Source organism: Macaca thibetana, chromosome 13 (genome assembly GCF_024542745.1).
Source record: "Macaca thibetana thibetana isolate TM-01 chromosome 13, ASM2454274v1, whole genome shotgun sequence".
Lineage (NCBI taxonomy): Eukaryota > Metazoa > Chordata > Mammalia > Primates > Cercopithecidae > Macaca > Macaca thibetana.
The window spans coordinates 47,961,392-47,988,809 of record NC_065590.1 but is presented as its reverse complement, the minus strand read 5'-3'; the positions used below and the strand labels follow the sequence as shown (position 1 = coordinate 47,988,809).

Sequence of the window (27,418 nt, the reverse complement as noted above, 5' to 3'; positions counted from 1 at the left end):
GGAACTGTGGAACTTTCCCCATGGGTGAGAACATCTGGGCAGTCTGTAGGCTTGATTTCAGAGATTCGCTTATTCACTACGTACTCGCTTTGTTTCTTCCGTATTTCATTATTCAATTAATAAGCATATATTGAGTTGATGCCATTGATTCATTCAATAAATATGCTATTCAATGTATTTTTAAAGAAGAATCTGCTGCATACATAACACTGTTTTCATTGTTAATAATGATATCAATGAAAAGATGAGCTCTTAATTGTGAAGAACTAATAATATCATTTGGAAGAGAAAATGTATTTGTTAAAAAGATAAATAACTTTATGTTATAATGCATGATAAAGGTCCGAGAGAGATAAAGGCTCTAAGGGTTGGAAAAAGGGGGTGGAGAGTGAGCATGTCTTCTGGGTGAACAGGAAGGGTTTAGAAGCTTCTTAGGCTGTGCCATGACACAGAACAATATTAGCACAGGTGGAGAGGATGACAGAGGTCACTTTACATAGGGAAACAGTATGTGTGAAAGCAGTGAATTGGATAACATTAAGAGGTATATGAATTTAGCAAAAATCCAGGTCCATGTGCAGAGAAGGGCTTATATGAGAGACTAGTGTTGATGGGGGGAAGTGACGTGAAAGAATCTTCCATTTTGGAGAGGTTTTCAAAGTCAGGTGAAGAGTTTGTTTTCCTTCCTTCCCTCCTTCCTTCCTTCCTTCCTTCCTTCCTTCCTTCCTTCCTTCCTTCCTTCCTTCCTTCCTTCTGCCTTCTTTTCTTCCTTCATTTCTTTCTCTCTCTCTTTTCTTTTCTTTCTCTCTCTCTCTTTTCTTTTCTTTCTTTCTCTCTCTCTCTTTCTCCCTTCCTTCCTTCCTTCCTTCCTTCCTTCCTTCCTTTCCTTCCTTTCTTTCTTTCTTTCTTTCCTTCTTTTCTCACTTTCTTTCTTTGTGTGATATGTTTTGCTCAATGGAAATGTTTTTATTAATGAAGTCACAGAGGAGTCCTAGAGACCATAGAAAGGAAAAAAAGAAAAAACTGCAGGAAAAGCTACTAGGGTAACGAGTAAGAATGGGAATGGTTATAGAACATCAGAAAACATGATTGAGGTGGCAGAGCTTGAATGATGAAGGTAGGGTTCCTGACGAACTTGATAAGTCAGGTTGGCCAAAGACTAACTGTGCACATGGAAACTTCTCCAAGGCGTCCATCCCAAGTCAGGCACAGTATACAACAGACTTTATTTGTCTGAAGGCATTTTCTAGTACTACTTGAAAGTTTTCTCTTTACCATTTGAGGGTTCCACCATACAGGAATATTTTCATACACATTTGCCTAGTTATATGCTGATTAATTGACAGATACATTCCTTTTCAATTTAGGCAACTTACTTTAATGCTTTGTCTGTTGCTGTTTAATTGATAACAAAAGTGGTAGGTCCAGAATGATCCGTCAGAGCCAGAATGCAATGCCCTACAGTTCCTGAAATGTCAATGGCATCATGAGAGAGAGATGTCCAGCATCTGCTCACTGAAATGAGCTCAGGCCTAAATTTCCAGGCATGTAGCATTAGGTCACTAAAACACACAGATATTGGCTTGTGGAGAAGAGTGAATTCTAGGGCCCTTGAAAATATTGCTAACCCAAGATTGAAATTGAAAGGTAGCAGACAAAGTGGGTTGTATTTCCCTGTATTGGTAGAGAACTTGTACATCACTTACTGTTATGGACTGAATTTCGTCTCCTCAAAATCCATGTGTTGAAGTTCTAACCTGCTGTACCTCAAAATGTCACTGTATTTGGAGATAGAGTCTTTAACAAGTTAGTTAAAATGAAGTCACTAGGATGGGCCCTAATCCAATATGACTGGTGTCCTTAAAAGAAGAGAAAGTCAGGGCACAGATAAATGCAGGGAGGGAGGAACATTTGAAGGCACAGAGAGAAGATAACTATCTATAAGTCAAGGAGAGTTTCCTGGGATAGATCTTTACCACATGGACCTCAGAACAAACCAACCCTTCCAACAACTTGATCTTGGCCTTCTAGACTGCAGAATTGTGAGAAAATAAATTTATATTGCTTAAGCCCTTCAATGGATGATACTTTGTTATGGCAGCTCTAGAAAATTAATACACTTACCCTTTAGGGTTTTGGATGCCTCACACATTAATGGCAAATAATAGTTTATACTTACAGTATCTATCAGCCATTGCCACAAAAATGATGTGCATGAGGTGGCTGGGACAGTCATACACATTCTGAGGCCTAAACTGAAGGGAGAGTGATTATCTGGGGAATATTCTTCTCATGGCAATGGTAGAAGTGCAAGATAGCAGACCAATTCCACAAGCATATTTCAGCTCTGCTCTCCAACATTCCTGTAAGGTCCGATTGACCAAAGAAAGTCATATGGCCAAGCCATGACAGACATGTAAATGTATAAGATGAGAGAATGAAGAGTTGGAGAAAGTAATTCACTGTATGATACTTACCACACAGAGGCAAGAGCCTGGATGCGAAGGCCTTTTAAAGCCATTTTTCTCTAAGATAGTTCCATGACAATTACCCAGAGTCTAATTTTATTGAGAGCTTACTATGCAACAAACCCTAACCTAAGTGCTTTACAAGGTTATCCAATTAAACCACACAGATCTGTAGCTTATTATAAACAATATCCTGCTTGACTTAATCAAGTGTAAGATGATAAACCGTGGTGTCACACATCAGATGGTAATTTACCATTTGCAGACACTTCAAGTACAGCTCCTGAGACGAAGAACGGTGCCAGACGAAGAATGAATGTACATAGACATTCCATGCTGGACAAAGCATCCACAAACCAGCTAACTCATTTGAAAAAGGCATTGTGTTTGTTCTGACATTGTTCCTAACTCAAACGACAAGACACAAAATAAACACAAAACTAAGGTCTTGCCTCCAAATAGACACTTGACTTACCTCTCAAGATAGAGCCGAAAGAAGTTTCAGAAGATAGTGTCACAGCTAAGGCTATATAAGAACTCAGTGTCTTGTGACTCCAAGGCCGTGACACTGTTGTGAGAAAGTGTCTAATTTTTGCTTAGTAAATGTAGGCCAAATTATCTTAAGTGGTTTTTGCACAGGAATTGAGATTACAGATTATTACTGACTATGCTTTACAACTGATTTCCATTGCCTTAAATTTGAGCCTATTCCCTTAAAAAGAATGTGTAATCATTGCTACGTCTTAACTTTGAAGACAGAAAAGTAGAAATGGGTGTTCTTCTGTTCCCCCTCCTCTAGAAATCCCATTGAATCTCATTCAGAAACAGAAGTTCAGGCATTATAATAGAGAACTGTGTGAAATGGCCTTTTCTAGAATAGCAAATGTCAGTGCTTCAAGGATGAATGGCATCAAGATGACAATACATTCGATTATGGCATATAAATTAGATAACAAATATAAGAAATGCATTTACAACCCCCAAACATGCTCTTATATACTTATTAGTAATGATGTTTTACCAAATAATACCAAAAATTGTTTTACATATTAATCACTGTTCCTTTGTACATTTTCAACCATGTTTATATCTCTTACCTATATTTAATCTCTAGGATAAAGACAGAGGATTTGTTTTCATGTGATAGAAATAAATGGTAATCCAGAAACTGATGACATTTGGCATAGGTCAAATGACAATTCAGAGTTGGAGGAATGACTGGAAACTTCATCTTTGTAACAATCATTGAGATCCAGGGAGAGAGAGGAGCTGCCTCACAGTTCTTTACACATGTCGATTCATTCCAGTCCGGGCTGTTTACATTGTAAAATTTAGAAAGGCAATCTGTAAAATGGCCCTGGGGGCCTTGGTAAAGATTTCTCAAAGACAGTCTGAGCTCCCCATTCAGTAGTGTTTCACAACATGTGCTCACTCCAACACCCAGGTGTCATATTCAGAATTTTATTTGATCTTCCAATTTGGGGCAGTTTGACACCCTAGCAGAAGGTAGTTTAGTCACCTTTGTAAAGGACTTCATGACGACTGTTCTCACAGTAAGGTAGTTCTGCTGAGCAGAGAAAACAAACCAGAACAAAAACAATGCCAGAGCAGGTGTGCTAGCTGTTGGGGGAAAATCATTAGAGTGCCATTACTCAATCACTGTTTCCCTTATAATAATATATTATTTATTAAGAGCATTGTTTTTCTCCATGTCATTTTTATAAATCTCACATCTAACATTTATTTTTTTGCTTCAGATGTGCCACAGCAGAAGCAAGTTGTCTTGGCAGTAGGTGAGACAGAGAAATTTTAATCCTGTTTTCAATAAATCATCCTAAACTTATTTATAAACCAATATAATTTGAAGCAAGACACTTCTGATATTTTTGTCTTTTGTTTGGGTTTCTCACATGCAAAGTGATACATTTTAGAGATCAGAGAAAATGAAAACAAAACGAAAACAAAACTATTTCTCATGTTTCCCAACTGAAAAACCTGAAGAGTATGTACTTTATATGATTCTTTGAATACTTTACTAAGCAGACCAAACACACACATTCATGATATAGCATCTCCTTCCAGACTAGAAAGAGCATTGTTGTAGGAGACTTTTCCTTATCCTACCAATTGAAAATAAGCGGGATTCCATTTTCAGGTATGTTACTTCGTAAAATTAAGCAAAGCTTCCTGATTTAAAGTCTTTAAGTGAAGGTAATAGAGTGTGTTAAGTAACCAACTAATATTCTGCTGAAAACCTGACGACTCTTGGGGAGGCCTCATAGAATACGTATTATTGAATAGTGAGCCTCATACCACATGTTTTTTATTTGGATAACTCCAATTCTACCCCATTCCCTTGTCATTTCAAGCAGCACTCTCACAGTTCAGGCAATCAGCCGGGACCTGGAGGAAGAGAACGTTCGATCTCTTCTCCAAAACGCAGGAGAGAGAGAATGTGAAAACTGGAGCAATTGCCTCAAAAGTAGGGCATGTGACTGTCTAACAAAATCCCCACCTCTGAGAAGACTCTCCACAGAAACGTCCTGTCATCCCCTTGAGACTGTATCAAGCCAGTTTGGATGTAACACTGTGAAAATGCTATAGATGTCGCAAGAGAAATTATTCCTTTTCCTAAGATGATTATGACAAATAACTCATGTCAAAAATAAGGAAACTTACCCCAGGAGTTTTATAAGCACTGATTGGCAAAAGGGGAGCAAGGGTGGACCTTGGACATTTTGCATTTCACATGAGCTCATCTTTGGTAGCCTGGGTTGGGTGAGTAGGGTCAGTTAGAAAGGAAAGTAAGCTGAAGATGAGAGGGAGGCAATAAAAGGAAACTTTGTAATCAGGCAGTTTCCTATACTGTTGGTATTAGAGTTAGTGTCATTCTTAAGGTCTAGTGTCTCCCACTAGAAACATCAAATGGGCAGATAAATAAGGTAATCATGAACATAGTCACTTCACAATTAGCCACATTAATGGAAGACAAAAACATAGTGGAAATATTGGAGGGAGAAGGAGAACACATACACTTAAATGGATAATTTATCAATTTAATTTCCTATTGACATTGATTAGAATTTAGGAAATAGACTGAATAAATAAATGAGGAAAATATAGTGCTAAGTGTAAATCAAGGCCATCCAAGGCTCATGTGCTTCCAGTACAACTAGACAGCATTTCCTGTGATTTTACCATGTGCCATGCAATACTCTATGTGCCTGCTGGGAATAACTTACATAAACCCTTACAAAAAATGGGAATTGTTTGTTATTCCAATTTTGCAGAAAGTGAAACTAAAGCACAGAACGGTTTGACAACTGGCTGAAAGGACCATGGGACTGACTAGAAGAACTAGAGTCCAAATCACATAATTAGAATTCTTCATCATTATGACCCTATACTTCACCATTATGACCCAATCTCTAGATTGGGAGAACAAAACGGAACTTGGGCTTGAAACAGAAAGCAGGGTATACGTGTTTAGTCAGCTTACCTGGGGGTTGTTGCCCTTTAAGTATTCCCTAATTGATGGCTAAAATTCATTCATTTATAAAAATAATAACAAATACTTGTACAAATGGTGGTATAATATCACTATTTTAGTTCTACAGGATGTCATTGACAAATGATATGTACTTTTTATTCCTTCTTTTGATATAAAGAAATGAACTTGTGAACCACTGGACATACTAGGTACTTTAGTCAGTGTACATTGATTGAAAACAAGTCATTGAAGTATTGACTTGAATTAGATTTTATTGAAACATATAGAGTTATAAATGATAGTCATGAATATTAGTAACAACAAATAGTGACTTTGTTTTTTTTTAAGACCATAAGCAATTCTTTTAACCCATGTTATTTCTGAATTTCTGTCTCTTGTTCTGACAATTTTTTAATAGAAATTATATGGACTTCATTCATTTAAAAATCTGTCTTACTGGGGACATTACTTCATAGGTATGTCTAAATTTCATTTGTCTTTTAGGAAACGAGATAAAGGAAGAACTCAAAGAGTTGAGAGAAGGTTTTGAACATGATGATGGAGAAAGAACACTTGGGAGAAATGAAGATACTTTCTCCTCCCTGGTTACCTGAGTTTCCAGCACCCAGTGATAAGAAAGGATGCCATTCGTGATGTGTACACCTGCAGTGATATCTTCACCTTTCTAAAGCAGATGCCATGGTAGACATTTGCCAGCTCTCCTTTCACTGTACACACAGCTTGGTGTATGCTGGCAGACTTTTGACCTAATTTCTTAACCCTCATATATTCCAAGACAGAACAAAGCACACAATAAAACCTGAATGAGGCCAGGCAAAGTGGCTCATGCCTGTAGTCCCAGCACTTGGGGAGGCCGAGGAGTGGGCAGATCACTTGAGGTCAGGAATTTGAGACCAGCCTGGGCAACATGGTGAAACCCCGTCTCTACTGAAAATACAAAAATCAGCCGTGTGTGGTGGCAGATGCCTGTAATCCCAGCCACTGGGGAGGCTGAGACACAAGAATCACTTGAACCCAGGAGGGGGAGGTTGCAGTGAGCCGAAATTGTGCCACTGCACGCCAGCCTGGACAACAGAGCAAGTCTGTGTCACAAAAACAAACCAACAAAAACCTGAATGAATGGAAGCAGATAAGTGCAGAGAGAAACACCAATTTACCCTCAGGAAAATAAATTAGTATATCGGTATACCTGTATATTGCTATCTACTAGTATAGCTTCAATTGGTGTATGAGTGTAGAACTATTAGATTGTTCTTTATGTGATTGCTCCTTCCCAGTTTTAGTAAAATATTCCAATTTGAGGGAAATTCTTTTATTTGTCAATAAAATAGAGGAAATTTTTAAAATATGTATCGTTCTTCCTTCATGCTAGTTGCCTCTTTTTGATATTTCTTCTATAAAAATCTTTTCTTATATTCATTTTTCGTTGTATAGATCATGAAGGAACCATAGTGATTATCAAAGATCAGCAGATAAGTTCAAGGCAGAGTTCCACCTTTCTCCATGACACCCTTCCAGACTCGTTTACATGTAATACTCTTGAAGGCAAGACTCATGTCTATTCTATCTTTGCTGGTATTTGGCACATATTAGGTACAAGGGCAATTTGACCATATCAATTAATGATTGATAAGAATGGATAAAGTAGATGTTTTGTGAGGCTCTCAAAGAAGATTTACAGAATATTTTGGAAATGGGCCCAATTTTGTTTCTAAAGGAAAATTCACTTTCAAATTAAAAAAAAAAAAATCACTCAAATGAGATTTTGGGGGATTTCATATGATTAACTCTTTACATTATCTTGTGGTAATTATACAGAAATCGCTATTTATGTAAACACAGTAAATGCATCATAACACTAGAATAAGTATACAAATACTGCATGTCAAATTAGGTTATAATCACTTTCAAGGGACGTGATTTCCTAGCTAAACAGATTCGTTTACATTTTGCAAAATAAAAAATAAGTGAAAATAACTATATAAAATCAGGCTTACAGCTGGACAGATCTTCTTGGCAATGGTCCAGACACTGAGCAGGGAAAAGCCCCTCCAGCTGAGGAACGCTCAGGACGCTCAGGATGACTTTGCAGGCGCGGCCGGGAGAGGGGCCCTTTTGGGGGTTGCCTTGACTGTGCACCCTGTTCCTGGCTACCTGTGGGGAGATAAGCTACATTCACATCTCAGATGAGACTCTTTTTGTGAGAGGTCTAGGGTGGGATGTGGGAAGTGGAGTGAAAATCTGCTTAGTAGGGGAGAAAAAAACAAGCAATTCAACACTTCACCTTTAGGTAATAAACATAATAGAAGAAGTCAGGAATCCTCTAACTGAAAAGCAGATAGTGGAAGCTAGCATCGGACTCACTGAATTTTAGAATCAGGGTTTGTGTATCATAGATTGTCTGGCCCAGCCCTTGTCACTGGATGAGGAAACTCTTGGCTATAGGGGAAGATGCAGTGCTAGGACTGAGATCCAGAATGCTCAAATCTGTAGCTTATTTACGAGATAAATCTCATATTTTCAAGAGAGAAAATTATTTTAAAACTACTCATTTCAATGCATATCTTAAAAAAAAAATACACTTTGGGAGGCCGAGGTGGGCGGATCATTAGGTCAGTTTGAGACCAGCCTGGCCAACATAGTGAAATCCCGTCTCTACTAAAAATAAAAATTAAAAAATTAGCTGGGCATGGTGGCATGCACCTGTAGTCCCAGCTACTTGGGAGGCTGAAGCAGGAGAATCGCTTGAACCTGTGAGGCAGAGGTTGTGGTAAGCCAAAATCGTGCCACTGCACTCCAGCCTGGGCAACAGAGCAAGACTCTGTCTCAAAAACAAAACAAAACACAAAACAAAAAAACATTTCACATCTCCCTAACTTAGCCAACACTTTCTGCAACATTCTCTTATTTTGATGGCAGAAGGGCATAACTGTAAACCTCAGTTTTTATATGATATTATATAATATAGTGGCATCCTTTGTGGCCAATTGAATGTGAAGAACAGTTTCCCTTTACTTAGCCTCCATGAACATTAGCTTCAAATACTCACAGACATTAATAAGAGCCAGTTTGCTAGATCTGTGTCTCTTTCATGTTCATTTGCTACTTAGTTTTGTTGATTCCAAGAAGTCACTAAAACAATTTTTTAAAATCATAGATTCTGATTTCGAAGTAGCTTCATTTTTCTGGTGTTGAGTAAAATGTGCGTGTGCGTGCTTTAGTTTAATTAATACTAATTTTTACTCAAAATATATTTGTTGAGCACCTACTCTCTGCTATGGCTGGGCATACCTTACTTTCTTTCCACAGTCTGTTGGTTGAATTGTCCCGAGCAGGGGTTGACAAATGATGGCCTGTGAGCCAAATCTACCGCACTGCCTGTTTTTGTAAATAAAGCTTTATCAGAACACAGTCACACTCATTTGTTTGCACATTGTCTGTGGCTGTTTTTGCACACATGGCAGGGTTGAGTAGCTGTGATGGAAATTATATGAACCACAAAGACAAAAGTATTTGCTATCTGGCCTGCAACAAAAATATTTGCCGATTTGTGGTCCTGAGTATGAACCTTTAATTACCTAGCTGGTTTGGTAAGAGAGCGAAATAAAAATAGGTAACACCAAACTGCAGCTGCCTGTTCACTACTCATATTCAAGTGTCTGTGGTCATAAGAAATAATCATGGCACTGAATAATGCAGAGAGAACTAGCAAAATCCTAGTCTTCAGAGAAATAGAAAGCTCTTCACATTTGTTTAAACAATTTCCAAATCCTGTTCCTAGAACCATCCCTAACCTGTCCTAATGCACAAACTTGTAGCTTTTGCATTACAAATTTATTGTTATTACTTTTAACTCCTTTTTTTTCAGGAAAAAGGTAATTAGGCTATAAACAGAAGTCTGACAACTAATTTCAGACAAGGCAAAATTAATACAACGCCAGCTGATAATTTTAGCCATGTGAAATTAAAATAGATATATTTTAATGGCATTCTACAAAATCCAAGTTTAATATCTTCCCTTTGTTTTCCCACCTTCCCCTGTTCTCATGTGAACTGCTGCTCTGTGGGGGTAGTGACATGTGCTGATAAAGGTCATTGCTTTAGCTATACTCTCTGTCCCCTTCTCCTGTCCCCACTATTGATCTTTGAGTAGAGAGCTGCTTCTTCCCTTTCCTTCTCAGGAGTTTCTCAACGCTGAAAAGACAGGACCATCCAAGGGAAAAGTATTCAGTCCCAACTCTTCTTACATTTTCAAATGTTCATTGACATTAATAAGAGGCAATCTGCTAAATCTGTATTGGGGCTTCAAGAATGTAAAGGTTAGTAGCTGTGTGTGTTTGTGTGTGTGTGTGCGCGCATGTCTGTGTGTGTCTGTGTATGCATGTGTATTTCTAGGGGGAGATTCCAACATTGCTGTATTCTGTCATTCCAGGAACATATTAAATATGCATCCCAATGTCAGCAGCACCTTGGGATGTTATCTCCAAAATTATCACCTGCCTTCTGAAAACCATAACCCTACAAATATTGATTGGTTAAAAGGCAGGATCTGAAGGCATGAGTCAGTGTCTCGCTGGATTATCCTAATCAAATAAGGATAGTATTAGCCCAGATACTCACTGATCTGCCAGTATTTGGTTTGAAATGTAGGCATCTCAACTAAAGTTATGTGTTTCATTTTTTTGAATATTTCTTCCAGACATTTAAATGCATTACCACTAATCCAGAACCAAGAAAAGCATAAAAAGCATTTTAGGGAATAAATTCAGCAAGTTTCCATTTGTACCAGATAGTAAAATTGTTGACATGCATTAGGAGGCATGTGTATTGTTCAGCCTGTCCGGTCTCAGTCATGTGCACAAGGTTTAATATTTTGACTGCCAGGGGTGATGTAGCAAGGTCCCAGACCTTTTAGGGAGCAATGCTTCCTTGTAAATAGAAAGATACTTTCCAAGTCACCTGGCATAACTATTTAAGCAAGTTAGAAGAAAAGCTTATTTCATTAATTATGCTACAAATGTAACTTCAATGAAGGGTAACCAGCTAAATACACGATGAAAGGGCTGGTAGGAATTCTCTCCATCGAAGTGTTAAGCTTTACACAATTTTATTTAGAAGCGCTTCCATTACTAAGGAGGCTATGAATTGATCAACTGTATCTTAGAATTAACCACAGTGGTGAAAACACAAATTACAAACCAGCATGAAGTCACAAAGGGGAAGGAAAAAAGAGAAGTAGCAAAGTCAGGCACTCATAGGTACTCTTCATTTTCCTTTCTGCAAATGAGTATTGGACCAGCAGCCCGGAGTCGTACATTAGTAGGAACAAGCCAAATTATTGTTAGGCAGAGAGTCTAATGAGAAGTGTTAACACAAGGGTTTTCATTTCTGTTCTCATTTGCTTCTGTTTCCAGAGGAATCTAGATTTTGTTGGAGGTCAATGATTGTTTCCTTTGCTTGATGTGCTAGGATGAAATATGATTGGGGAAAAAAGGCAGAATCTCTACTGGTAAGTGTTGGGACTACGAACTGTTTGAGTGGGCCATTGAGCAATGTTCCAGTGGAATATTATTTGTAGTGAGGGGCGGATGTGATAAGTGCTTGGAGCTCACTTAATGCCATCACCATCTTTGAATTCTTTTGTGGGCACTACTCATTCTTCCCAGGGAGTATTAATCACGGCAATTCTTCCCTTTTTGTTCTTTTCATTGGAGAAATTAGCACATATTAAAATTAAACTTTAATTCATATCAGAATGATAACCCTTTTTCCTCATTTCCTAACTGATTTTTTTTTCAAGATTCAAGACACAGAAAAATACTTATGTTTCCCACAAATGGCCAAGATGGAATTTCTTCAGAAAAACACTAATTATAATCTATTGAAAAATAACTCACGTGTTGTGATATATACATCTTTGTATTTTCTATAGTGACATTTTGTTGACAAAACCAGTAATTGTTGAATAAACCAGGAAGACATTTTGCTTTTATTTGCACATCCTTTCAATGTACCAAGTGCTCACCTACAAGCTCTTTTGCTATTAGAAGATAAACTCACAGCAGAGCAAACTTTATTACTATTTTAAACAAAAGGAAGCAGACTCCATGATGAAGAATTGGCACAGGTTATGTGGCTGGCAATTGCTGGATTCTTGAGTAGAACTCCTGATTCTAGATGTGTAAGTATTATGCTAAACTTCCTTTGTCAGTCTATAAAATCTTAAATTTTTATTCAATATGGAAAACTTGTATTCTCTTGGCTTTTTATTTCTAGTTACCCAAAACCAGAATACAGTTAGTTGAAATCCTCAAAGCATGTCTGAGTTTCTGGGAGTAGAGTTGTGCTAGAGCTGGCTCCACAGGGGCTCAGCTCACCAGCTGATTCAACACATCTTTTCCACATTCACATTGAATGATACAGCATTGGCAGCTTGAAATCAGCCATGGCATGAGTGTTTACACTATGGAAATTGGCAAACATCATATACAAATTATGCCCCTTGCATCTCCACACCAAGAGGGTCAGTTGTCAAGTATCTACCAGCATACTGCTGCTAGAACTCTGGGCACTCAGGCAAACAAAACAAAACAAATACAAATAAACAAAAAACCAAGCTTTTGCAACTGGGTTTCTTGATGCTTAGACTCTGTTCCAACATGCTTAATTTGTAAGACATGACACCAAGTTCCTTTGTGAAATCTTTTGAGTATATCCCCTTGTGGTCTTTTGAAATTGTATGTGGCAGAAGATCAAAGTATCCTCTCCAAAAGGGAGAATGAGATCTGAGAACAAAATTAGCTACTTGTTTAAGGCTATGGGTGTTTGTGAACATGCGAGTGTGCTTTAAATTACACATAACTTTTAAACAACTGTGTAAAAAGAGTTTTAAAAGTTTAATGGTGCTGAACCAAGCATAGGATTAAAAATTGAAAAGAAAATACAAAACTATACCTTGTTGTTCTGCTTTAAAAAATAAGTTTCCTTCTCATTTGCAATTAAGATGCTGATAATTTGCATAAAATGTGTAAAATTAGAGATAATTGAACTACAGTAGCTATAAAAGTGGCTTTTCCATTTAAAAAATAAATCAGATGTCCACTAAAAGGGTGGAAGAACCATTCCCCTGTCTCTTCCCTCTTCCATTTGGGTCTCTGGTATTTTTCACACATTTATAGCTGATTTTTATTGCCAAACAATCCGTGGAGTTTGTGCAGCTCCAAGACAGCAGCTGGCCCAGGCAGGCCTGTTAACTCTGGCATGTTAAGAACCCTTCAGAAGATTTCAAATCCAGCCTCAGCAGCCAGGTCAGTAGATCAAATCCAGGGAGACCTCAGGGAGGCTGCAGTCAGGGTGGGAGGAAAGAGGTACATGGGGAAAAGAAAGACAAGGAAAGCCAAAATACAGAAATGCCTTTAAACTAAACATCAATAGCTATTTTTGTTTCCCTGTACCAGGGCTTCCCCTGGGAACCTTAAGTTTAAAGGGGCCAATCTGGAAAAGAGTACACCAATGATCAAAGTGGCCACAAATAATGGCCCCAGACTGGTGTTTGTTTCTATTGAAGGAGCTTTCTTCCCAGGATGAGGTACAGTCCCCATTCTGAAGATAAAGTCAGGACCAGCCCTAAGCTACTTTGCAAAATATGTCTCAGGCCTGTTCCTGTCTGCCCATAGCTGAGGTGGGCTTTAGCTCTTTCTCTTTAGAGCTCTGGCATATAATGCTGTGTGAGATTTATTCTGCTACTCTACTGAGATGTTTGTGATTTTGAATATTGGCAGGCGTTCTCTTCATTTTGTCTCATCTTTCTTCTTCCATGAAAGCATAAGAACTTCAAGGGCAGAGACTATGCTTATAAGCAGAATATTGGTGGTGGAGGTGAAGGTGGGTGGGCAGATTTCACAGTGTTAAAACATGACATCGAAAGTGCCCACATGAGAAAAAATGTTGAATTCTCAAAATGTGATGAAGCTCTTAAAGCTATATAAATAGAAAAATGCTAGCTGTAGTTCTATTTCTTCTGATACAGAGTAAAATTCATTGTTTTTTAAAAAAATATTTTATGAGTAATAACAAAGACAAGTGGTCTTTTAAAATGAGATCTCTCATACTAAGCCATTTTATCTGTGACCCTCAAACATCTGCTCATGCTGTGTCTGTGTGTTATGCAATAGATCCCAGAGCATCTAGGAAGTATGTAAAAAATGTTTGTTGATTTGATTTGACATCGCTTGTTCTCAGGATTCTTGAGCCCTGACAGCCAGCTCTATTTGGAGGGGTCTTTCTCAGCATAATTCTTTGTTGCTAATGTTACTACTCAATCTACGTCACATCTCTTTAAAATATTCTTTAAAAAATCCTACTATTTCCTTAGATTTCTACTCTCTATTTAGAAGTTAGTAGCTGATTTGATAATAGGGAATAAGGTTATTGATCTAGTATGTGACCCCTACCTAGTAGTTTGTTTATGTTCAAGTTGGGGCATGGAAATGATGTGTCAACCCATAATAGCGATTCTGTTAACGTCCGAGATGCCACAGAAGGCCTGTGGGAATTAATAGTAGCAGAATGCAAATATTCAGAATCCCAGTAAACCACACTACACGGAGAGCTGTCCTCCATTTTTCTATTAGGCCAACCTATTAGATTGTGCTTTTTATTAGCTATAGGTATCTCTGTTTTACTTACACCATGGCATGACCATTTCCCATAAAGAATCAACATCAACATGAAAGTATTTCTACATATTCTATTTTCCATGTGAAGGCGCATGACTAAAACTGTATTCATATTTAGTAATATGTATGAAATCTGCTTCCTATACAACATACATAATATATAACAATTCTTTATATATCCTTACCAAAAGTTCTTAGTACACAAGGATGACGAAGGTCTGAAAGTGTTCCGTGGAGAGGTATCTTGAAAAATGAGGCATGCTGAAGGGTGTCTCAGGCAAGAGAGGACAGGAATGCTGTCAATGACATCTGGAGCTTGGCAAAGACTGGCACATATGGCTGAGAGAACTGAAATACCTGCTGCCATTTTCCTCTTTTCATTCACATTGAGACCTCAGAATCCTTCTCAACACAGTTTTCCAGGAAACAGATAATTGAGGTTGGCTAGAGCAACAATGTCTCTTTGGCATTCAGGATATGTATCATAGGAAAATATGGTAAATAATGCTGGAACTAGAATGTACAAGTTTCTGGGTTGTTTTTTCTAGTTGGTGAGTAGAGGGTCTTCCAAACCTTGGGAAAGGTATGTGCTTAATGAATATTTAATTTAGTTATTCTTTTCTTTATAATCCATTACCAGATTTCCAGCCTATATACATGGGTATGCAAAAATGCAAAACCAGCTTTCATTGAAAGTTGGCATAAGAAACAGAAAAGAAATAGGTATAAAATGTGCCTCATATAATCTTCAAAGTTTCTGCCAGTGTGCCTCAAACTTGAATTTTCTCTCTCTAGTTCTCTAATGTCGGATAAGCCCCTTCACAAGCCCATGTGATTACTGTGATAACAAGGACAAGGCTATAAGACGCTTGAGGGCTTTGGAGGATACCATGGGGCGCGTAGGACCACCCTACCTTCATCTTTTCACTCATACTTTCCTTGTGTGATTTTTGAATATCCCCTCTCAGAGGGAAATGATGCCTGAGTGCCTTCCCTCTAATGAGGAAACTGCCTTTACCCAATGTAAATTCCATAATATTTTTAAAACTCTCAATCAACTAGGTACTGATGGAACGTATCTCAAAATAATAGGAGCTATTTATGACAAACCCACAGCCAATATCACACTGAATGGGCAAAATAAGGAAGCATTCCCTTTGAAAACTGGTACAAGACAAGGATACCCTCTCTCACCACTCCTATTCAACATAGTATTGGAAGTTCTGGCCAGGGCAGTCAGGCAAGAGAAATAAATAAAGGATATTCCAATAGGAAGAGAGGAAGTCAAATTGTCTCTGTTTGCAGTTGACATGATTCTATATTTAGAAAACCCTAGCATCTTAGCCCAAAATCTCCTTAAGCTGATAAGCAAATTCAAGAAAGTCTCAGGATACAAAATCAAAATGCAAAAATCACAAGCATTCCTATACACCAAAAATAGAGAGAGAGCCACATCATGAATGAATTCCCATTCACAATTGTTACAAAAATAATAAAATACCTAGGAATACAACTTACAAGGGATGTGAAGGACCTCTTCAAGGAGAACTACAAACCACTGCTCGAGGAAATAAGAGAGGACACAAACAAATGGAAAAACTTTCCATGCTCATAGATATCGTGAAAATGGCCATACTGCCCAAAGTAATTTGTAGATTCAATGCTATCCCCATCAAGCTATCATTGACTTTCTTCACAGAATTGGAAAAAACTACTTTAAATTTCATGTGGAACCAAAAAAGGGCCCATATAGCCAAGACAATTTTAAGCAAAAAGAACAAAGCTGGAGGCATCATGCTACCTGACTTCAAACTATACTGCAAGGCTACAGTAACCAGAACAGCATGATAGTGGCACGAAAACATATATATATAGACCAATGAAACAGAATAGAGGCCTCAGAAATAACACCACCCATCTATAACCATCTGATCTTTGACAAACGTGATCAAAACAAGCAATGAGGAAAGGATTCCCTATTTAATAAATGATGTTGGGAAAACTGGCAAGCCATCTGCAGAAAACTGAAACTGGACCCTTTCCTTACACTTTATACAAAAATTAACTCAAGATGGATTGAAGATTTAAATGTAAGACCTAAAGTCATAAAAATCCTAGAAGAAAACCTAGGCAATACCATTCAGGACACAGGCATGGGCAAAGACTTCATGACTAAAACACCAAAAGCAATCGCAATAAAAGTCAAAATTGACAAATGGAATCTAATTAAATTAAAGGGCTTCTGCACAGCAAAAGAACTATCATCAGAGTGAACAGGCAACCTACAGAATGGGAGAACATTTTTGTAATCTATCCATCTGACAAAGGGCTAATATCCATAATCTACAAGGAACTTAAACAAATTTACAAGAAAAAAAACAAACAACCCCATCAAAACGTGGGCAAAATATATGAGCAGACATTTTTCAAAAGAAGACATTTATGTGGCCAACAAACATGTGAGAAAAAGCTCATCATCACTGGTCATCAGAGAAATGCAAATCAAAACCACAATGAGATACCATCTCACGCCAGTTAGAATGTGATCATTGAAAAGTCAGGCAACAACAGATGCTGAAGAGGATGTGGAGAAATAGGAGCACTTTTATACTGTTGGTGGGAGTGTAAATCAGTTCAACCATTGTGGAAGACAATGTGGCAATTCCTCAAAGATCCAGAACTAGAAAAACCATTTGAATCAGCAATCCCATTTCTGGGTATATACTCAAAGGATTATAAATCATTCTACTATAAAGATACATGCACATGTATGCTTATTGCAGCACTATTCACAAGGGAAAATACTTGGAACCAACCCAAATGCCCATCAATGATATACTGGGTAAAGAAAATGTGGCACCTATGCACCATGGAATACTATGCAGCCATAAAAGGATGAGTTCATATCCTTTGCAGGGACATGGATGAAGCTCAAAACCAGCATTCTCAGCAAACTAACTCAGGAACAGAAAACAAAACACTGCATATTCTCACTCATAAGTGAGAGTTGAACAATGAGAACACATGGACACAGGGAGGGAAACATCATACACTGGGACCTGTTGAGGGGTGGGGGACTAGGGGAGGGATAGCATTAGGAGAAATACCTAATGTAGATGATGGGTTGATGGGTGTAGCAAGTCACCATGGCACATGTGTACCTATGTAACAAACCTGCACATTCTGCACATGTATCCCAGAACTTAAAGTATAATTTAAAAAAAAAGAAAAAAAAAAAAAAAAACAGAAACAAGAAATAAAAGAGTCTTTTGTGTAATATGGAAAATTCAAGCAGACGACTCAAGGTATTTTATTTTATCAAACTGGATCTAATTTCACCAAAGCATTGGAAAGAAATCTGTTTGGCATTTTTGTTGTCCAGTATTCCACCCACTCTGAAGCACATTAAAAAGCTACCTTTCTGCTTTGCAGATGCCTCCGCGGAACACGGAATTATGTAATTGGACCAATAGTTACCACTTTTCCACACTCTTGCTACCCCATGCTACTGCTGAGCAGACTACTGTTTTGCAGGCCTTCCTTATTGCGTAAATGGCTACATTATCACTGTGTACACATTAGGACAAGCAAATGGGCCCCTTAAGGCAAATAAGGTTCAAATAACCCAGACAAGGTAGCACAACTGAATTGAGGATTCACCCTTCTTACAACCTTATTGCTTTATGGCACATGAACTAATGGAAGGGACAGACTGCTTCAAGTGTGTTTTTCTGATCCTGTTGGCAAATCATAGCTTTATTACAGTAATGAGTCTGACCATATTTCTGTGCTTATGCATATTAGGCACCAAATGTATTTCCTGGCCTGTCAGCCTGTGGTAGTAACTAACACGAGCAATTTGTCCTGGGTTACAGTGTGTGTGCATGCATTAGGTATGAGCATGTTAGTTGCTCTGGGTTATAAAACACTACATGTTTCATCATGTGTATTTTTATATGCACAACTTAACTGTATGCAAAATAGCTTGGCAATTAACCAACACAACTTATTAGTTGGCTATGAGATTATTGCATAATCTTGGGGAAAGCCACAATTTCAATTTAGCAATATTAAACATTTCATAGAATTATTAAATATCTAAGGAAAATGCTGAATTTGTTCCTCTATACGTGTTAAGATTTTTTTAAAAATACCCTCATTCTCCTCTCAATTTCATTTTCATAACTCTGAATGACATCCTTTTTAGGAGGCTTTGGGATTTTAGACCATGTATTCCCCTATACTCATTGTGAGATGACATTTGGCCTTTGACCACAACCATTTTCAGGTAAAGGTAAATGATCATTATTGTAATTGCTGCCTCAGGATCGTATTTTATGTATGCCATTTATTGGGTTCATTATTATGAAAAAGTGACATCAGCATAAATTTCACCTCAACCAGTAAAAACAATGTATTTTTTTTCTTTCCCTTTCTATTGAAACATAGGCCTGGTGCTGTTTGCTTGATTGTATAACTGCATAGGAAGCATACTAATCATTCAGGGGCTTACTTTAAAAGAACGTACACGTGGAAACACGTCCTCTTAAGCTCTTAATTAATATTAGCTCTTTCTCCTACTCCCCTGCAAAATAAATCAATACATATATAAACAGAAAGAAATAAGTAGGTGAATAAAGAATTAGAATCAGTCAAAAACCTCTGCTAACAGAATTACCCTTGCTCTTCCACACAGTTGTTTTAGGTTGTCAGAGATTTACTTTTTTCCTCCATTCGGGTTGGATTTATGCAAATGATCACACAGGACAGGTGCCTTTATTTAGTCACTACTAAAGCTGGAATCATGTTGTACAAGAGCTGATAACATGAAATAACACGAAATAAGTGGGCTTATCCCTTCTGAAGCTTGTTTTACAGTACTGGTATTTCTCTTTAGCAAATCCTGCTGCGTTTTTAAGTATTATGATAAAACAACATAAATGTCTTTGTGGATAAAACTGATTGTTTCAGAAAGAACATGGCTGTTTTATTCTTGTCTTTTATCTCCTCTACATCGAATGTTTGAAAACATGTACAGTTCCCTGGTCTATGTGTATATCATGGGTTATTTGCTTATGGACCCCACAATTATTCATGCACTGAAGAAAACAAGAAGGGGAGGAAACTCATATCGGTAATAGCAGCACCCCTAATAAATAGAAAACCAAGACAGAAATATGCCTTTTACAGTCCTGTTACAGATTAATATGGCTCATGATAGATACTTAGTTCTCTGACAGTTTCCCGTGCACCTTCGCTGGGAAGTTGATAGAAATTACTCCAGCTGAATGCTTAAAGCAGATGTTATCCCATTAATTAGCTTTGGACCTGGGTACACTCGAGACTTTCCCATTTTCAGGCCGAAAGGAATTGGTCCCAGTGAGCGTGCTCTATATCCACATTTAGTATCATCTCATAAACAGCAGTGAAAACACAGCAGGCCCTTGATGAAGATACATTAGCTTATTTCTAATTTAAAGTTATGTTGCTTAACCTTAATGTAATTGGTCACCGGTGGCCAACTGTTTGTATAGTGTGTTGATGACCAAAGAGATGCAATAAATTATAAAACTCTCTGCTTAAATGGAGGGAAAGACTGCTTTGTTAAAAGCCTTGCATGTAATAATGGTAAAATAATTACACCTCAAGACAAGTAACTGTGAAGCTGTTAATACTAACAACAGAGTTGTTCTCAGGATAGCTCAGTTCATCCCCATTTAAAACAAGTACATGAACGAGGCTCTTATATTTAGCCAAAGAGTAACTTTGAAAGTTCAATCTCACATTGATTAAAATAAATGAGTAAGTTATCCTGTTACATTATTTGGGAATAACGGTGATGGATAGTCGCGGTGGAGTGAATTAAAATATGTAGCCAATTGCTATGGTTAACTAGGAAACAAAAAGTGCAAATAATTCTATTCAGTACATCAATTCATAGTCACTGCCAGGCACATTTTTAAAGAAGACTTGATTAGCTGGTAGAATAACTGGGATAATAATCAAATATGAAAGTAATTGACACAACTTTAATGTTTAATAATGAATAGCATGCCAGGGGCAAAATGAAGGCAAACTATCTTCTTTCCTGAGAACAAGTTCAGACTTAAAATTTCTTAGGCCAAATATTAGTGATTCCTTGAGGCTTGTGAATTGCAACTCCAGGATTATAGGTAAAGTTACCAATATGATTACAATGAAATACCATGAGCAATAATATTTGTGCTATTAGTTTTCTATGTTACTGTTGAAAATTTGCTTCTCACTCTCCATATTAAAGGCTTGCAAATTTAGATTAAAATGCAAAAGTGAAATAAACATATCCATGCTTCTGCCTGTGTGTTCTTTTTTCCTTCCTGTTCGATGGTGTTAACTAGCTTGCTGTAGCAAGTAGGAAAAGTACAGTATTTGCTTTTCTCAAAAGATAGTCCTTTACTCTAAATATTTGCATTCTGAATTTGGATCACCTCCAAAGGGCATTCATTTTACAATAGAGTAAAAACATTTCTCTCTCTTCTCACATTACATTTCTTAGAAAGACCTTCCAATAATTTAAACTATTTACAGTACCTCTAGGTCATTATTTCCCCTGACTCCACCGAAAATACCCTGGGATACTATTTACAGCTGACTCCTGAGTTACCTCACAGGATCAGTTTACAAAACGGAGACTTCACCATGTGAAAGTCATTATTTTGTTTAACACAACTTGCAATGTTAAGTGTTCTTTCTTTCTTTCTTTCTTTCTTTCTTTCTTTCTTTCTTTCTTTCTTTCTTTCTCTTTCTTTCTTTCTTTCTTTCTTTCTTTCTTTCTCTTTCTTTCTCTGTTTTCTTTCTTTCTTTTCTTTTATTTTATTTATTTATTTATTTTATTTGCCACTTTTACACAAATACTGCCTTGGCTGATAGGAAAACCCCGGAAGCTCAGATATGAAGATATTTATCTCTCCAGGGCCAATCTGTCTATATTAACTGGATCTAATCCATAAAACAAAAAAGGCTGATAGGAAAATAGCAGAAGAATAAAAGAATTTTTTCCTTCTTGAACAAAAGAGAGAAACTTGTTAAGAAATTAAAAATTCTGCATCATGAATAATAATCTATCAGAGGTTTCTAAACAAGGACAGTGGGCTGTCCCATCAAGACCATGCTAATTGAGGCAATGAAGGGAGAAGTCCCCAACTTTGTACAGAGACTAGTCGGGCTCTGGGAATAACTTCAGAGCTACCCTTCTTAATAGTAAAAATGACTCTGTTGCTATTCCAACTAAAAATCAATGTGGCTCACAATTTTAATAAGGAACATGAATCTGAAAACGTGTTTAGTATCAGGTTATATAAACACACCCTAATGAGATACCATAAAATCCATCACATTAAAGGCTGGTTTCCTGCAAGGTATATTAGCTAAAAATGCTCCATATATTAGGTCAGTATACAGCAGTACACATAATAAAGCAGCTCTGTCAAGATAAGATGCATGTTTTGCCCCTTAAAACTGTTATGTTTTGCACATTTTATAAGGTTCCTTGAATACATGAATAAGATAAGTTATTCCCATCTCTTTCTTAAGCAATCTCAGAAATGGCTATGACCTGAAATTGGAATTCTTGTAAACACCCATCCGAAGAAAATGTGTGCAGCTCTGTCTTAAAGAGACGGTACATGTTTAATTATCCCAACTTCTTCTAGCAGAATACTATTAACATGCACATTAGCATCATCTCATTGGTTCTTCCTGCTGCTCCACCTTAGGGGCAGCAGTAGGAGCTAATCTTATTGCTCCCATGCGCATAATAATGAAATTTGGTCTTGTCTCAAGGCAGCGTTCTTTGGTCTAAAGTACAGCTGGAGACATTACTGTTTTGGAACATTCCTGACCAATTCATTGTTAAAAATAAAGAAGTAAAATAAAATATAGTCCCAAACAATGCTTGTGAAACATATTGTTTTACTTTGAGTATCAAATATCGAGCAATTGAAGGTACGAATGACTCCATGTTTGAAAAAAGACACAAGTATAGGGAAATTCTTAGATACCTCTATCTGTGTACATGCCAACAAGCAACCCCACGTATAAACCCCAGTCAGCATATACCTAGTGTTCTGTTTCCGAACACTACCTTTAGCTGTATACAGGCAGGACAAAAATAAGCCAAAACCATAGAAAGAGCCCTTTTCTCATATATTTTTCATCCATTTTCCAAAAAAACAATGACAAGAGCTCATGGAATGTATAATATGCTTGCCTTTTTGCATGCAATGTTGGAAAGCTTAAAAAAAACTATGCATACACTGCATAGCACACACAAAAATACTTGTGAATTCAAGGCTACTGAATTAAGGGAGGTTGTTCCAACATTTCCCCCACTGTACATTATTTGTATTCAAGGTTTTTGAAATGACATTGTAATCTGATGATGCACCAGCCTATTATATTGTCTAGCAGGACAAATATCCTTGCGTTTTCTCTGTAGAACTAACACAATTTTTCCATGTCAGAGGTGCATAATATCCTGGCGGTCATAAGGAATGATGCTATTAATCCTCTTGGGCAATCTCCAGGTCTGATTATTAGGGAAATAAATTTGCATGCTGCATATGAGCTAGGTGAATCACCGAGAGCACAAATTATATTTCCTGACAGCAAGTTAGAGAATGGAGCCGTGTCGCTTTTTTATCTTTCCCCCCCTCTGAAAGCTATGGAATTTCAATTCATTACATGAGATTGGTTAGAATTCAAGTCTCTTTTTAAGTTGATATTAAGTTGAGTCTGTTATCTCTGTGAAGGCTGGTAGGTTCCCCAGAGTATCCACCTAATCACTACTTAAAAAAATCGAAACGTATAGTTAGTGTCATGATTTAGGTACCAGAGCCACTTTATTTATCAGCACAGAGTGAGATAATTTCAATTTGAGCCTCCATAGCCCTCATGAATTTAACTGACTTGAAAGCTTTTCACCCCAACTCTCTTTCTCCCTCCTCCTTTTGTTGCATATTGTAATAATACTTATTCTGGGCACCTTCGTTGCTGCCATGCTGAGCATTGTACTAGGCTCCTTCCTTTCTCGTAGAGACTTGATTCTAGCCAGGCTCATGCAAAACATCCCCTAGTTTCTCTTTCCACGTCTCACTGCCTCCTCTCTGCCAGCAGTACTGCCAGGCGTGTCTGCGTTCAATATCCATGATGAATGTATTTTTATTATTTCTAGGGGTTGGCATCAGAGAAACCTTTTTGCATTATTAAATTTGAGCAGGGAGAATGATAGCAAATAAGAGCATAATAAATTGCTTTATGTCCTAATGAATTAATTAAGCAGACATTTATTATAATGGTTGTTTTATAGACCCATTGTAAAAATGTATGATTGTGTGGTGATACTCTTAGCTGGAGCCACATATGGCAACTCGGGTGAATGGGTTGTGACGTCTGTCAGATTGGAAAGGGTTCACCAGGTCTAGTCTGCAAATTCACAAGGATGCAATGAACCTTGCTGAGGTGTGAGTTTGGTGAAATATTATTGCTATGGCTAGCATGCAAGCAAGTTGAGAATCCTTTTGTTATTATTGTGGTTATGCATAAAAATAAAAATATGCATACCATGTGCAGTCAATAGCTTATATTTGTATAGTGTTTTTATAGTTTTTAAAGTATATTTACAGATGAATGCACCACAAAAAGAAACAGCAGGTTATGGAGGCTTACTTCAATTCAAAATTGTGTATCATTACCATTGTTTGAAACAGAAATATGTGTACACTTCAGAATAATAAGAGTAATGGCAAATCCAAGAGGCAGACAATTTTGGAATACGTAAGCTCTAAGTGTTTTGGATTATATTTATTTACTCAGAGCAAACCAAAAGCACCACAGGTCAAGGGTGATATCTGGGCCTTGTGATTACTTGAGCCATGGGTAATTGTCAGAGAAACAATTCATTCTTTATCTTGCTTCTTCACAGTGGGTCAAGTGACTCATCTGCTATTTTTCCAAAAATAATAATAATGAAATAATAAAGTAAGATAAAATAAAAGGCTGCACATTCTTCCTTTGCTTTGCTTTCCCATATGGTTTGGGGCATTCCTTTTCAGAACAGAGGTACCTTTGAATCACAGGTGTGCTTTGCAGGCACATGGCTTGGGATTCTGCATAGTCAGGAAATATTCCCTACTTTTAGGAAAAGGAAATAACAGTTGGAAAGAATTCAGAGAATGTCCATGGGGAGGGAAAATGGGAGCCTGAAGGGTTGGTTTCTGTACCTCACTAGAGGCATGGGGGCTATTTTTGGCCTCAAGTAACAGTGCTTTTCAGCACTGTTGAGTTTAATTCCTGCCTAAGTCTGGGCACTAAGACTGATTTTACAGGTGATTTGTAACATATTCAGGAAAGCACATTAGTTTAGAATCTGGGAATGCCTGAAACCAGTTACTGCAAATAAAGCAAACCAAATTCATCTCTAGCACCATCCCGGATTCTTCTCCCCAAGAATTCTGTATGCTGGATGGCCTCAAAGAAAGTGTCAGAAGGATTAGAAAATGGGAGGGATAGAGAAGGCACAAGGCTGGAGTATGATGATTGTTGAGTGCCCATGAAAGGCCTTGAGCCTGGCCACTGGCCAGCCCCGGAAAAGAACTGTGCAGGCCATGCAAAGTGCATCCATGAACTGGGAGCCAAACACCATGTGATCCAGAAAAATGCTTCCTCCCTCAGCAGGATGTCAAAACATTCATTCATTTCAGCGAAAATACATCAGTTTGACAAGTTCCTTTATATTTAGAACATGACAGCATCTGAGTGATTTGAGTTTGCTACTTTAGTACCAGTTGTTCAGATATATGTCTGGATTAGAGAAGGAATTTCCATTCCTAAAGGCCAGGCATCCCGCTGGGCACTTTGTTTATGTTCTTTTTTATGACCCACACCATAGCTTTACATGAGAAGGAGTGTAGGTCTACCGCAAATATGAGGTCACTGAAATTTGAGCAATTAAGTCAATGCCCTGGCTCACAGCTGGGAGGTGGTAGAGCTGGTATTCAAATACGATTATGATGCCAAAGTCTCTTGTTTTTATTCTAGGGTTAATCTTTCTCATAGACAGAGAGACAGAGAAAGGGAGACGGTGATGGAGAGGAAGATGGAAAGAGAAGCATGGGGGAAGAGGAAAAGAGAAAGGGAGATAAAGACAGGAGAAGGGAATGAGAAAAGGGAGAGTGAGAGACAGTGAGGAGAGGAGGAAGGGAAGGAGAGAGAGAAAAAAAGGAGAGAGGAGAGAGAATGAGAGAATTTGAATCTTCAAACCAAATATAAAGGAAAGTAAATGTGATCGAAAATGTTCCTCTATCTTTTCATACTGCCACTCCAACTGAGACTGGATACTATCTTAACATTAACAAGAATCACATGTAAGCCATTTATGTTTACTCTTGAGAGTTACAGGAAAAAGTTTGATGTTACATGACTTCTGGTCATTGCCTTTCTCAGAAGGTTTATCAGGGTACACAGGTAATGAAGCCTCAAGCCTCAGGATTATGCTCTTTGGACCCAGACAGAATTATGTATATATTAAATCTTGATCATTTACTAGCTGTTGTTTCCTAAAGCAAGCCACTTAATTTCTTTGAATGTTCAATTATTATTATTGTTGTTATTAATATTATTATACTTAATAGACTCAATCATAAAACTTCATGAAGCACAGTAAATTCTCTCAGGTCTCTGGTCAAAATGCAAATTTGTATAGTCCAGACCATAAACCAGGCAGAATCCAATCCTCCTATGTCATTATCCACGTTGCATAAAAATGTGACACTGATTGCCTGGGCCGCAGAGACACTGAACATGAAACCAAAAGCTGTAAGTGGCAGTGATTGGCCTCTCGCGTTGTGATTGTGTGGAGCATGGTAAGGTGTTTGACTATAATGAAAGGAATCTACATGCCTTACATTTGTCTTGGCTTTGCAGTGAATAAGATTTTCTTCTTTTTCTTTATTTTTTTTTTTTTTTGAGGCAGGGCCTCCCTTTGCCCTGGCTGGGGTGCTGTGTTGCGATCATTGTTCACGGCACCCTCAAACTCTGGAGCTCAAGCCATCCTCCCACCTCAGTCTCCCAACGTGCTGGGATTACAGGCATAACTCACTGTGCCCAGCCCAAGAATTTTTACTTCAGTGACTCCCTGTGAGTTTCATAATTACCACAAGACGTAAACACTTTCATTGACATGTTGCAGATGGGGAAATTGAGATCCAGTGACATTTGAAATGACCTGCCCAAAGCCAGAAATCTGTAACAGAACAGGACATGAAACTCGCATTTTCAGTTTCTTGTGTTCCTTTGGGGTCTGGAATTTCAGAATTGAATCTTAAAGTGAGGTATTTCAAGAAGAGGATGGAATATTTTCTACCAAATTATTCTGCCAGCTAAAAAAACTAGAAGACACCAAGCTTTATATAGAATCTGGATTCATGAGGTGAGTTGACTGATACATCTTTAAAAAAAACTCACAGTTATAAGAATACTAATACCACTTACATTTATATAGGGCTTGGATTCCAGTGATTGCATACTTGTCCTAAAAGCAAAGGCTAGCTTTTCAGGATTTTGCCCAGGGCCCTGGCATCCACCAGGGAGATGACAGTCTACTGTTAGCTTCTGTGCAGTGACCTATCATGACAAAAAAGAAATTTCACACAGCCCAAGCAACTGACAAAACAGTTCACCTTTCAGGGAAAATGTAATATTTTCTGATAAGCAGCTTATGCTAG

At 37.7% G+C, this 27,418-nt stretch overlaps 1 protein-coding gene across 1 annotated transcript in view; it reads left to right on the top strand.

The window, feature by feature from the left end:
• LOC126933952 (uncharacterized) overlaps positions 1 to 7,584 on the top strand; it is a 408,012-nt gene extending 400,428 nt beyond the window's left edge. The window contains exons 10-11 of the mRNA XM_050754245.1: positions 4,226 to 4,261; positions 6,463 to 7,584. Of these exons, the coding sequence (XP_050610202.1) occupies positions 4,226 to 4,261; positions 6,463 to 6,572 (146 nt within the window). The 3' untranslated portion in view covers positions 6,573 to 7,584. The remainder of the gene's footprint in view (positions 1 to 4,225; positions 4,262 to 6,462) is intronic.
• Positions 7,585 to 27,418: the final 19,834 nt, after the last annotated feature.